The 14797-nt window shown below is 41.0% G+C and overlaps 1 protein-coding gene across 3 annotated transcripts in view; it reads right to left on the minus strand.

The window, feature by feature from the left end:
* Positions 1–6825: 6825 nt before the first annotated feature.
* Positions 6826–14797, minus strand: part of BMPER (BMP binding endothelial regulator) — a 383271-nt gene continuing 375299 nt past the window's right edge. For all 3 annotated transcript variants that reach the window (XM_073678264.1, XM_073678266.1, XM_073678265.1), the window contains one exon: positions 6826–7322. In XM_073678264.1, coding sequence (XP_073534365.1) covers positions 7141–7322 — 182 coding nt within the window. In that variant the 3' untranslated portion in view covers positions 6826–7140. The remainder of the gene's footprint in view (positions 7323–14797) is intronic.

Genomic DNA, 14797 nt, shown 5'->3' on the forward strand with positions numbered 1-14797 from the left:
AAAAATGAAAAACGTTTCTGTCTGATGAATTGAGAATTGAAATTCTTTACGGAAACTACGGATACTACATCCTGCGGACTCAAGAGTAGGTAGATCATCCAGCTAATTATCAGCATGCATTTATGATGATATGGGGTTGGATTAGTGTCAATGACATAGACAACTTACACATCTTGAAAGGCACTATCAATGCTGAGCATTATATAGAAATTTTAGAACAGACAAGAATGGGACAACTTTGCTCTCCCAAAACTCCAGTAATTGGTCTCCTGGTAGACTCCATACTAAATAAGGAAGGAGTCACTGACTGTGGTGGCCCCTCCCCGGGCCATGGCGATTGGTGACCCCCCCTTCGCTGCCCCTTACTGACCAGTGATCCTGAAGCCCCCGGAAGGCTCCAATGAAGCGAAAGGGATGGCAGCTACAAGCCGTCCCATGGATACATAAACACCGGGACATCCCACTTTACTTCCTTTCTTTGCTGGTCCCAGAGTCGAACGTCCCACCCACCCTCCCTGATATGAAGACTGCAAGAAGGACAATCATAGACTTTTCAAGTCACAGCGGCCTGAAATAGAAAGGACATGTTGGAAAGTTACTCTTGTTGGCCAACTTGCCGGTGTGGAGACACAGGGCAAGCTGCAACAAGCGGAATTAGTTTTGGAAATAAAATGCCTTTCTAATGGAATGAGTTAAAGAGTTAATAAAGCTGTGACCGATCCTCACCCATCCAGTTGTAAGAGTTACATTATTGTATTGTTAAGGAAGGGGTGGTGGTAGGGGGGCTGAGCGTCTGGGTTTGGTTGGGGGTGCCCACAGTCTTACTTTGCAGATGTTTACAGACTGTGTAAGAAAAAGAGAATGCTACACTCAGAAAACATGACCCTGTTTTGAAGCTTTTTGAGATCTGTTGCTGCCATAAGTTTTGAAGTGAGTTAATTTTTTTAAATTAAATAGAAAACTGTCTAATGCTAAACTTCAGTTATTTGTTATATGTTCTGTTGTGAATAAAATATGGCTATAAGAGATTTCCAAATCACTGTTTTCTTTACATTTTACACAGCCTCCAAACTTTTTTTAAAATATACAATGGATATAAATAATCTACACACCCCTATTAAAATGCCATGTTTTTGTCATGTAAGATCATACCAAAAAGAATAATTTCAGAACTTTTTCCACCTTTAATGTCACCCAAAATCTGTACAAATCCATTGAGAAAAAAACTGAAATATTTTTTTTTTGAGTGGAATAAAAATAGCAAAAATAAAATAATTGTGGTTGTATAAGTATTTTTACCACCAGGGGGTCTACCTAGCACTATCGAAGTGCACCCTTACAAGGATAGACACCCTAATTTCCTAAACCAACACTAAAAGGGCCTAGCCACACCCTGCAAAAGATGAAAAATGTGTAATAAAAATGATGAAAAATGATGTATAATATATATGCGGTATTGGTCGATATTTTGTCCAAAATGCACATGCTCACAACCCACACCAAAGTTCCTCACTGTTTTGCGAGTCCATGCACTAAAATTTAAAGTACATAAAATAAAAAACATCACAAAAATAGACAGCCATATTACCAACAATACTAACCAAGACACAATATTAAGTGCACTGCATGATGTCGCAGGCCCCCACGACAAAGGCAGAGGCAGCAGAGGTGGAAAATACTGCAGAAATAAACACTCACATGCCTACCATTTACAGTACATCACAAACATAAATACACCCCTCACATTTTTGTAAATATTTTATTATATCTTTTCATGGGGCAACACTAAAGATCTGACACTTTGATACAAAGTGAAGTAGTCAGTGTACAGTTTGTATAACAGTGTAAATTTGTCTAAAACACTGGCAACAAAAGTGAGTACACCCCTAAGTGAAAATGGCCAGATTGTGTTCAAAGCATCAATATTTTGTGTGGTCACCATTATTTTCAAGCACTGCCTTAACTCTCTTGGGCGTGGAGTTCACTAGAGCTTCACAGGTTGCCACTGGAATCCTCTTCCACTCCTCCATGATGACATTAAGGAGCTGGTGGATGTTAGAGCCCTTGCTCTCCTCCACATTCCATTTGAGGATGCTCCGTAGATGCTCAATAGGTTTTAGGTCTGGAGACATGCTTGGCTAGTCGATCACCTCTACCCTCAGTTTCTTTAGCAAGGGAGTGGTCATCTTGGAGATGTGTTTGGGGTCGTTATCATGTTGGAATACCCCCCTGCGGCCCTGTTTCTGAAAGGAGGGGATCTTGCTTTGCTTCAGTATGTCACAGTTCATGTTGGCATTCATTGTTTCCTCAATGAACTGTAGCTCCCCACAGCCTACAGCACTCATGCAGCCCCAAACCGTGACACTCCCACCACCATGCTTGACTGTAGATGGGACACACTTGTCTTTGCACTCCTCACCTGGCCACCACCACACGCTTGACTCCATCTGAACCAAATAAGTTTATCTTGGTCTCATAAGAGCACAGGACGTGGTTCCAGTAATCTACGTCTGCTTGTCTTCAGCAAAGTGTTTGCGGGCTTTCTTGTGCATCATCTTTAGAAGAGGCTTCTTTTCTGGATGACAGCCATGCAGACCAATTTTATGCAGTGTGTGGCATAGGGTTTGAGGATTGACAGGCTGGCCCCCCACCCCATTAACCTCTGCAGAAACACGCTGAACACGTGCACTCAACTTCTTTGGTCGACCATAGCAAGGCCAGTTCTGAGTGGAACCTGTCTTGTTAAATCTCTGTATGGCCAGCGAGCTGCAGCTTAGTTTCAGGGTGTCGGCAATTTTCTTATGGCCTCGGCCATCTTTATGTAGAGCAACAATTCTATTTATCAGATACTCAAAGAATTCTTTGCCATGAAGTGTCATGTTGAACTTCCAGTGATTAGTATGAGAGAGTGTGAGAGCGATAACACCAAGTTTAACACACCTGCTCCCTATTCACATTTGAAACTTTGCAACACTAATGAGTCACATGACATCGGGGAGGGAAAATGGCTATTGGGCACAATTTGGCCATTTTCACTTCACAGGGGTGTACTCGCTTTTTTGCCAGCGGTTAAGACATTAATGGTTGTGTGTTGAGTTAGAGGGCACATCAAATTTACACTGTTATCCAGGCTGTACACTGACTACTTTACATTGTATCAAAGTGTCATATCTTCAGTGTTGTCCCATGTAAAGATCTAATAAAATATTTACAAAAATGTGAGGGGTGAACTCACTTTTGGGATATACTGTGTGTAGAAGGTGCCTGTCTTGTATTAAAAATGCACACAGATAAGGCTTCTATAGGGCACCAGTCACACAGATAATTGTAATTCACAGTGTCTGACTTACAGCCTACTCACAAGACAGGATCCATTATTTTGCCTTGGGGCTAGTTTTTGGCTGCCGAATCTGAGGCATTAGTCAAGGTGGAGGAAAAGTTCCAAATGTCAGTCATTTTTGGAACAAAAACTCTGCTAAAAAGCTGAAGATGAAGACGAATTTCACCTTTCAGCATGATGAAGACCCTAAGCATATCTCCAAATAAACAAAAGAATGGCTTCACCAGAAGAGGATCAAAGTTTTGGAATGGGCCAGTCAGAGACTAGACCTCAATCCATTTAAGAATTTGTGGGTTGACATGAAGAGGGCTGTAGACAAGAGATGCGTTTTCAATCTGACAGATTTGAAACACTACTCCAAGAAAGAGTAGGCAAAGATTACCAATACGAGAAGAGCCATGCAGATAGACTCCTACTCAAAAAGATTCCCAAAAAGAGGTGATTCATATTAAAGGGAGTATGCAAAATCAGAAAAACAACTTATAAGAAATAACTCCTCAAAGTACAAAAATCTGTAAAATAATCAATCTTTTGTAATACAAAGACAAATTATTTTAAAATTGATTAAAAAAGGTTAAACTGCAGACACAGACATTCTTGTGGTACATAGTAGTATATCAATATGCTTGTTTCCAAAAATGCTATATCTATGCCTAGAGTTATTATAACATTTCCATAGATTAAAGATAATTTTTAAAAAGTTATAGCCCACATGGAGAAATATATAAAATAAATTATTAAAAAGATTAAGTCATATAAACCTGACCCAATCTACTATATAATCGGCTTATCCCGTCTGTCTGTCCGTCCAGGAAATCCCGCGTCGCTGATTGGTCCGGCCGCGGCCAATCAGCGACACGGGATTTCAGAACAAGATGGCGGCCGTTAGCGGCTCATCTGCCACATGGAGGTCAGCGGCGATGCAGCCGGGAGATGACCGGCACTCCCTTCACACTTGCCGTCGGGAGATCAGCGGCCCTAGCCACTGATCTCCCAACGGTAGCCACATGGAGGTCAGCGGCGATGCAGCCAGAAGTACCCGCACAGGCAGCGTCGCTCCCCGGTCCTCACTAACATAGATCGCTGGTGGCCGCGACCAATCAGCGATATTGGCGCGAAATTTAAAACACCGCTGTCCTGACAGGTCGCGGCCGGCGGCCGCCACCAATCAGCAACGAGCGCAGTCCGGCCACGAATTGGTGCCGGATTTGAAACACGCTTCGCTAGTTGGTCGCACCCGCCCTGCCGCGACCAATCAGCGATTTTGGCTCGAAATTTAAAACACCGCTTCTCTGATTGGTCGCGGCCAGCCGGCTGCGACCAATCAGCGACTGGCGCAGCCCGGCCGCTAATTGGCGCCAGATTTGAAACACGCAGGCCACCATCGGGAGCTCAGCGGCGACGCAGCTGGGAGATGACCGGTGCTAGCCGGTCATCTCCCGGCTGCTCGCAGCAGAAGTACCCCGACCGGCAGCCTCGCTCCCCGGTCCTCCCTTCACACTTGCCGCGTGGTCAGCGATGTTGTCACAAGCAGTATTGACAACCTGACGTAATTACAAAATTCATTAGGGGCCCCGGGGGGATACATTGGGGGGTTAATTTAAAGTAGTGCACAACCCATTTAAACACTGCTTCGCTGATTAGTCGCGCCCGGTCGGCCACATACATATTCTAGAATACCCGATGCGTTAGAATCGGCCCACCATCTAGTAATCACTATAATCATAAATCCATATATTTGTATGTATTATTGTAATATCTCTCCCCAGTGGGGTGATTACAAACAAGCATCAATATATAGAAAGTAAACAGAAAAAGTACAAGTAATGATATTGTACAAATAAGTACAAAGATGCACACAACCAGTATAAACTAACATAAGTGCAATGAATGCAGGAAGTATATCAAGAACATACAAGCACCAAATGTTAAACAGGCATATTAACTATAGAAGAACATAGAGGAACATTAAAGAGAATATGTAGCAGAAATAAGCTCATAATAATTACCACCAGACCCCCTCTGATGGTAATTATTATAAGAAAATAATTTTGGTGAGTCCCAAAAATAAGTAGAATCCTCAATTTATTACAAAATAATTAAAAGATTATACAGGTTGGGAATACATCTCAATTATTATGTGCTTATCATGTGCTTATTTCTCCTACATATTCTCTTTAATGTTCCTCTATGTTCTTCTATAGTTACGCTATACTATAATTATATATTATATACCACCAGAATGTCTGCCTCTGCAGTTTAACATTTTTTAATGCATTTTTAAATTATTTGTGTATGTATTTAACAAAAACTAATTATAAGGCTGGAGTCACACAAGTGTATGTTGTCTCATACGAGAGAATCGGGCCAATTATGCAAATGACACTCGGGTCAAACTATGCTGCGAGTTTGAGCCGAGAGTCAGGGCACTGTGTCCCGATATTGACTGTGCTCTCGCATTAGAGAATCGCAGCACAGATGACATCCGAGTGCAGTACGATATTTCACATGCACCCATAGACTTGTATGGGTGAGTGCCGATCCTTGGATGCAATCACAGCATGTTGCAATTGTTCTCTTATGCTGAATCGGCATGAGAGAATAATCACAGATCTGAGCTGCCCCATAGAATAACACTGGTCCGAGTACTATGCAATGTTTAATACGTTAAACTTTGGGGAGTTATTTCTTTTATGTTGTTTCTCTTACCCAAAAAGCCTAAATGCTGTCATAAATGTAAGGGGTATTTCAAGAAGTGTTAGTTTAAGAGAAATCTGTCAGCAGGTTTTTGTAATCAGAGGACAGCATGATAAAGGGGTTAAAATATAGGGGTTAAAACACTGAATTCATGCAACTGCTAGACCAACCACGCCTCTCCTGTGATAGGCCGCTCACTGTTTATAAACAATGTACATACAGAGCCTGGTGTGGGCAGGGTTAGCTTTCTCAGCTCTGCTTCATGCTAAATCTAAAAACTATGATTGTGTCAGAACTGCTGTATCCAGTAACTAATAACCCACTAAGTGATACATCACTAGAACCAGGGTCTCTTTTCCTACCTTATGCTGCTTGTCAGATACAGTAGCAAAAACCTGGTGACAGATTCCTGTTAAGGGTTTTCATATTTATGCAACCGCATAATTTTACTTCTTTATTTTTTTTTCTTCACCCGAAAAGATTTCAGTTTGTTTTCCAATTGATTTGTATAGATTACGGGTGTCATTAAAGGTGTACAAAGTTCTGAAATGATTATTTTTGGCATTTAAACATGGGTGTGTAGACTTTTTAAATCTACTGTATGATTATGTATATGAGCAAATTCTCTATTTGGCAAATCTTCTACCCCAGAGATGTGGCTTCCAGTTCTAACTGTAAATTCAATCTGGATGTTGAAATAAATTCAGTTTGGCAATGGCTTCTTCCACAAACAGCCTTTTTTTAAATAAGGATGAGAGCTAAGCAGCACATTTTCTCATGCCACAATATTCAATTAGAAACATCTGTTTTATTTATACAATTGTTCAAATAGTTTAAAGGATAAAATCCAAAAAATAATACATAAACATTATAGCAAAAAATATACATATAATAAATTGGTTTTCTTTGCTTATATAAACGATGTATAATTTGTATTTATATTTATATATATCATATTTATATTAGTCACTTGTGTCCATGTGTGTGAATGTTTCAGCATGTATTCATTTTACAAGGTCCATGTCCAAACACTTGAGTCCTTCATTAGCTGAAAGTTTTATAGAAACTCTCAGTATTAAAAAGTTCTAGATGATAAATCTGTGTCACCGCTGAGGACAGAGCGCTGGCTTGATGCATTTTCCTCGATGAAGTACTAAATTAGCCGGGCAGTGACAACCCGCCACACAGGGTCTTGTACATGGACCAATTTCATTCCAGTTTTCACATGACTTTAGGCAACCAGGACCACAGGTGTCGTATACTGCTCCATGTTTGCACTGGGTTGCTGCAAGAAAGTAAATTGCTACAATTAGCAGGCAGAAAACAGACAGATATGTTGCAAATTGAAAATGTTGGAATTACCTTAAAGGAAACTCCATTAAAATGACCTTCCAATTTGTCATAGGTAATTGTAAAAAGATTTAATTTGTAATCTCAGGCTGATAGAAATCTCTGAGCAATGCCAAAGTGGTTAAATTCTTATTTAGCTACATGTTATACTAAAACTAAGGTGGCCTGAGATGAAATACTTCACTGCTCAACTCCTTTAAGCCTTATATCTTAAAAACACAATTTTTCTGTTATTTCATTACATGGATGCTATCAACATAATGTTACATCTAACAGATGAACAATTGGAAATCATCATTTAATCCTTAAATCCTAGTTTATACAAAATGCCAAATTAAAATTTCTCCTAACCGTGGTGTTTTCTTCCATCCAGATGAAACAAAAAAATGGTGGAAAGTCTATTTTCCCTATTCTCTCCATAAAACAAATATAATAAAAATCAAATTATAGGCACCCCAAAATGGTGAAAAAAAAGTACAATTCCTCCCCTCCAAAATACAAACCCTATACGACTACATTGCCAAAATATTTAAATAAAGTCATGTGTCTCGGAATGTGATGACACAATTTTTTTTCTATAATATATGCTATTATTCAACAAAAGTAAGAAAAAGTAGTAAAATAAAACCCTACATAAGCATGGTATTACTGTAATCGTATAAACTCATAGAAGAAAGTCAACATATTATTTTGATTGTCTTGTCCATGGTATAGAAAAAAACGAGATAAACAAGGTGAAATTGCATTTTCTCTATTCTCTGAAGAAAATGAACAAAAGGTAGTCAATAAATTATACATACCACAAATGAATACCCATAAAGTTGGAAGTCTTTCCTAAAGTCCCATTATAGCCTGGTTCTTAACCCCTTAATGACCCAGAGCCGTAGCCTTTTTATTTTTCGGTCAATATGGCCATATGAGGTCTTATTTTTTGTGGGACAAGTTGTACTTTTAAATGCCATCACTGGTTTTACCATATCGTGTACTGGAAAACGGGAAAAAAATTCCAAGTGAGGTGAAATTGCAAAAAAAATGCAATTCCACAGTTGTTTTTAGGTTTTTTTTTTAACCATATTCACTGAATGCTAACAGTGACCAGTCATTATTATTCTCCAGGTCATTACGAGTTCGTAGACACCAAACATGTATACCGTATATTCCGGCGTATAAGACGACCTGGTGTATAAGACGACCCCCCTACTTTCCTGTTAAAATATAGAGTTTAGGATATATTCACCGTATAAGACTACCCCTTTTCCAACGCATACCAAACACCGGTAAAAATTAAAAAAAAACAGATTTGAATTTAACATGGTCCTTTTTTAATTTAAATTCTTATGACATGCAGGTATATAGCAGGAAAACTGTCACTCATAAACATATTAAAATAGGGGGGACCCCACGTCATTTTTTGGGGGGGTCCCCCATTCTAATAGCTAGTAAAGGCTAGGTATTCAGCTGGGGGCTGATATTAGTAGCCTGGGAAGCTCCGTGGGTATTACCCCCTTCCCAGACTTCAAACATCTGCCCCAGCCGTCTGCTTAACCTCCGCTAGAGACTATAATGATGGTGGATCCCACGCCAATTTTCTTTTTAAAAAATCCTTTATTTTAACACTAAATGACAATTGAGGGGTTAATAAAGATGCAGTCCCTAAATTATTAATTTTGTAATTAATTTTTCCCAAAAATGTTGACGTGGGGCTTCGCCATATTTTTGTGTCCAGCCAGGTACAGCAGGCAGGAACGGGCTGCCCCCAACCACCAGCTGCCTATTTGTACCTGGCCGGACACAACAATATAGGGAAGCCCTTTTTTTTTTAATTATTTCATGAAATAATAAAAAAAAAAAATACGTGGGGCTTCGCCCTATTTTTGTGTCCAGCCAGGTACAACTAGGCAGCTGGGGGCTGGAATCTGCAGCGCAGGGAGGCCCAAGCTTTCTGGGCCCCCCCTGCTGCAAATTGCAGTCCGCAGCCGCCCCAGAAAATGGCGCGTTCATAGAAGCGCCATCTTCTGGCGCTGTACCCAACTCATCCAGGGCCCTGGTGCGGTGGCTCACTGGGTAATAAAGGGGTTAGGGCCAGCTTGGCATTATCAGCTGGCCCTAAGCCCGAAATTCATGGGGTCACGCCAATATTAGACATGACCGCCATGAATTTCTAGTAAAGTAATTAAAAAAAACACAACACCCAGAATAAAGTCCTTTAATTGAAATAAAGACACAATTTTTTAATGTTCTAAATTAAACCATACTTACCATCACGCCCATTCCAGCTGAAGCCAACGATCTCCTGCAATAAAAGTAAAATAATAAAGCAACCTCATCCTTACCTCTCCATGGTTCCCAGGACAGCTCCAGCTCTGCTACATTCACATGACAGGCTGGACCGCAGCAGAACGCTGCCGTTCAGCTTGCCATGCGGCAGACACTGAGAAGCGCAGGCATGCTTGTGCTCCTCAGTGTCTGACTGTGACGGCATCCAGATGAGCCGAGATCATGTCCAATGAACTCAGCTCACCTCATGCACGTCACTGACAGCGTGGGAAAATTCTCCTGCTCCCCGCATGCGCAGTAGAAGTTTCCCACGCTGTCAGTGACGGACGTCCAGGAGGTGAGCTGAGTTCATTGTCGGCTCATCTGGATGCCGTCACAGAGAGACACTGAGGAGCGCAAGCATGCCTGCGCTTCTCAGTGTCTGCGGGATGAGAGGCTGGATGGCAGCGTTCTGCTGCGGTCCAGCCTGTCATCTCGATGTAGCAGAGCTGAAGCTGTCCTGGGAACCATGGAAAGGTAAGGATGAGGTTGGTTTATTATTTTTCTTTTATTGCAGGAGATCGTTGGCTTCAGCTGGAATGGGCGTGATGGTAAGTATGGTTTAATTTAGAACAATAAAGAATTGTGTCTTTATTTCAATTAAAGGACTTTATTCTGGGTGTTTGTGTTTTTTTTAACTTTGACTATGGGGTTAGTAATGGGGGTGTCTTATAGACGCCTCTCCATTACTAACCTGGGCTTGATGTCAGCTGGCATTATAAGCTGACATCAACCCCAGCCCTATTACCCCACTGCCACCGCTACAGGGCAGCGTGGAAGAGCGAGGCTAAGTGCCAGAATTGGCGCATCCTATGGATGCGCCATTTCTGGGGCGGCTGACGGCTGGTGTTTCTAGCCTGGGAGGGGGCCAATATTCATGGCTCCCTTCCTGGGCTATTAATATCAGCCCCCAGCTGTCTGCCTAGCCTTTGCTAGCTATTAAATTAGGGGGGACCCCACGTCATTTTTTTTGGGGGGGTTCCCCATTTTAATAGCTAGTAAAGACTAGGTATTCAGCTGGGGGCTGATATTAGTAGCCTGGGAAGCTCCGTGGGTATTACCCCCTTCCCAGGCTTCAAACATCTGCCCCAGTCGTCTGCTTAACCTCCGCTAGAGCCTAAAATTAAGGGGACCCCCACGCCAATTTTTTTAATAATAAATCCTTTATTTTAATACTAAATGACAAGTACAGTAACCAACACTATCACTGTACTTCATATATATGTGACTGACATGTTTCTATCTATCTAATCTATGTGTGAAGCTCTATTCTGTCTGTTATAAATTACAGATGCTGAATTGCCGGCCGGCTTTTTTAAAGAGACAGTGCATGAAAACACTATTATTTGTTTTAATAAATCCTTTACACTAAATGACAAGTACAGTAAGCAATACTGTCACTGTACTTCATATATATGTGACTGACATGTTTCTATCTATCTAATCTATGTGTGAAGCTCTATTCTTTCTATTCTAAATTGTCGGGTGCCGGCTTATGCCGCTGCTGAATTGCCGGCTTTTTATATATTGTCACAGAAGCGATGCGAACTTCCCTGCTCCGGACACAGCGCAGCGCTTCTGTGACAAGTGAAAGCTGTTGGCACAGAAGTCCTGCGCTGTGTCCGGAGCTGGGAATACGCAGCGATGTGTCAGTTTCAGCACAGAAGCGCTGACTGTCTGGACCTACCGCCGCCGTATTTTAACTCCCTCCACCTTATATTAACTCCGACATGGCAGGGATACGGCCACGGCAGCTTATTAACACCCCCAGAGTATCCCCGCATGTCAATTTCTGAAAGTTCAAAAGCATTACCGGCGTATAAGACGACCCCAGACTAGACAGAAGATTTTTCAGTCTTCAAAAGTCGTCTTATACGCCGGAATATACGGTAGGTTCTTTTTTAGTTAAGTGGTGAAAAAAAATCCAAAGTTTGCTTAAAAAAAAAAAAGGCTCCATTTTCCGAGACCCGTAGCGTCTCCATTTTTCGAGATCAGGGGCCAAGTGAGGGCTTATTTTTTGTGTATTGAGCTGACATTTTTATTGATACTATTTTGGGGCAGAAGTAATGTTTTGATCGCCCATTATTGCATTTTATTTCAATGTTGCGATGACCAAAAAAATGTAATTCTGGCGTTTAGAATTTTTTTCTCATTACGCCGTTTACCGATCGGATTAATTCTTTTTTTATATTGATAGATCGGGCGATTCTGAACGCGGTGATACCAAATATGTGTATGTGGGTTTTAAAAACATTTTTTTTCCACTTTCCGCATGCTTCAATAGTCTCCATAAGAGACTAGAAGCAGCAACAGTCCGATCACCTCTGCTACATAGAGGTGATGAGCAGATCGTCTCTGTGTAGCAGAAATGCTCATGTGCTATGAGCGCCGACAACTAGGTGGCGCTCATAGCTAGCAAGACATGACAACCACAGGGGTCTGTTGTAGACCCCGGGTTGTCATGCCCACGCATCGGTGACCTGTGATCACGTGGTGTGGTCACCGATGGGCTGAGATGGAGTACCTCTGTGGCAACTGGACCCACAGGGGTGCCACATTATCAACAGCAGAAGGTATTTACAAGAAGTCTTAGGGACCTGGGGGGGATACATGGGAGGTAATCTAAAGTACAGCACAACCCCTTTAAGTGGGTAGAAGGGACTTGTAATACCTGACAGAGCCAATGGACAAGAGTGGCACTGTTTGCACAAAAAACATACTTTTTTTCTAATTCTAGGAAACCTATTAAAATATTATTTGCAAATATATTCCAGTTTGCTTTTGTGCTTTTTCCAGGCTTATACCACCATCATTAAAATAATTACATGAATCATAAAAAGTAATATAACTATCTTTTCTGATTCGATGATATAAGCTTTGTGTAACCAAATACTTCTATGTCAACATGTTCTGAATATTCTTCTTTCTTGAATTTAACAGCCACTGGGGCATAATAAAGAATAAATTGTTACTCAGGCACCCTGCCAAAGAGCACAGGGGATTCATCGGGGGACACAGAACAGTTGCAGGAGCTACAAGAGGTTAAGACACAAAGAGGCCAAAGCAAATGAAACATTTGAAAGTGTGATTTACGCAGGGCAAAGGCGGCGCTGATGTAAATACAATTCTGTGTATTTTACTCTCACAATGTCAACAAATTATATTTTACAGAGAAACGAGCAGACTGAATATGTGATGAGAGAATGCTTTCTGTCACAGTCACTTAATTGAATGCGTTCTCTCCAGTCACAGTGACACCATTTGTTCTACCTGGCACATACTTATTATAATGGTGATAAAGTATATTTGACATCATTTTGTATGTGTGAAGGGTCATTTCTTTTCAGCATTCCAGCTTAACCTATTAAATTATCAATATGGTTACAGGTGATGGGGATGAGATGACAGATAGCTGAATACAATATTTAGTTAAAAAGGACAAAACATAGGAAAAAATACATTAATGGTCCTAATTCATACCTAGCTTTGTTGCTACATTTTAAAACACAGAAAATAATTGTAAAGATGGAAGCATATTTTAGGCTTTGTTAACACGCTGCATCTTTAGGCTTTTAAAAACGCAATACATTTCAAGTTCCATTAAGAGAAAAATAACCAAGTACGGCTCAGGATACGGCAACACAAAATGAAAGGATTTCTTTAAATAAAAATGCTTTTGTTTTGCAAAAGTCATAAAAATGAAAATAATAAAACACTATAGACATTTGGAATCACAATAATTGTCTTAATGTGGAGAACAAATCTCTCATTTATAGAGCATAGTGGATAAATAAAAAATTAAGACAAAAAGTGGAATTGAAACTTTAAAACTTTTGAAATCATTTTTTGAGTATGTGTAGATAGTGTTTCTTTCAAAGTGGATTCCACTTGGGATTCTCCTGAAAACGTGGCGTAAAACCACTGAAAAAAATGGTGCACAGTAATTAAAAAAAAACATTTCTGTGCACATGTTCTATCTTTTGTTAGCTGTTTTAACTGCTCCAGGGTTTGGAAACCATGAAGTGGTTAAAAGTAGTAGCATGTTTATTTTTGAGTTGGCTCCCAGTGGAAGCCTCTCGCCACTTTAGATTAAAGAAAGGGGAAGAGATGCTGTCGGGAGAGCAAGGCAAGGCTACCAGCGGAGTGGCTTTACGAAGAAGACTTCTGACGTTTTCCTGAAGGCTATGCCACCAGAAAGATGTAATATGTACAGTCATGGCCAAAAGTATTGAGAATGAGACAAATAGTAATTTTTCCAAAGTTTACTGCTTCATTTTTTGTAATGGCAATTTGCATATACTCCTGAATGTCAAAGAGTGATCAGCTTAACAGCAATTACTGTACTTGCAAAGTCAATATTTGCCCAGAAAATGAACTTTAACCCCCAAAACACATTTCAACATCATTGCAGTCCTGCCTTAAAAGGAGCAGCTAACATCGTTTTAGTGATTGATCCATTAACACAGGTGTGGGTGTTGATGAGGACAGGGCTGGCGGTCAATCAGTCATGATTAAGTAAGAATGACATCACTGGACACTTTAAAAGGAGGCTGGTTCTGGGTATCATTGTTTCTCTTCAGTTAACCATGGTTATCTCTAAAGAAACACGTGCAGCCATCATTGCACTGCACAAAAATGGCCTAACAGGGAAGAGTATCACAGCTACAAAGATTGCACCTCAGTCAACAATCTATCGCATCATCAAGAACTTCAAGGAGAGAACTTCCATTGTTGTCAAAAAGGCTCCAGGGCGCCCAAGAAAGACCAGCAAGCACCAGGACCGTATCTTAAAACTGTTTCAGCTGCGGGATCGGACTACCAGCAGTGCCGAGCTTGCTCAGGAATGGCAGCAGGCTGGTGTGAGTGCTTCTGCATGCACTGTGAGGCGGAGACTCTTTGAGCAAGGGCTGGTTTCAAGGAGGGCAGCAAAGAAGCCACTGCTCTCCAGAAAAAACATCAGGGACCGACTGATATTCTGCAAAAGGTACAGGGAGTGGACTGCTGAGGGCTGGGGCAAAGTCATTTTCTCTGATGAATCCCCTTTTCGATTGTTTGGGACATCTGGAAAACAGCTTATTCGGAGAAGAAGAGGTG

The sequence above is a fragment of the Phyllobates terribilis genome, unplaced genomic scaffold, assembly GCF_046119375.1.
Source record: "Phyllobates terribilis strain yellow unplaced genomic scaffold, ASM4611937v1 Scaffold_4__5_contigs__length_816908805, whole genome shotgun sequence".
In the NCBI taxonomy this organism is placed as follows: domain Eukaryota; kingdom Metazoa; phylum Chordata; class Amphibia; order Anura; family Dendrobatidae; genus Phyllobates; species Phyllobates terribilis.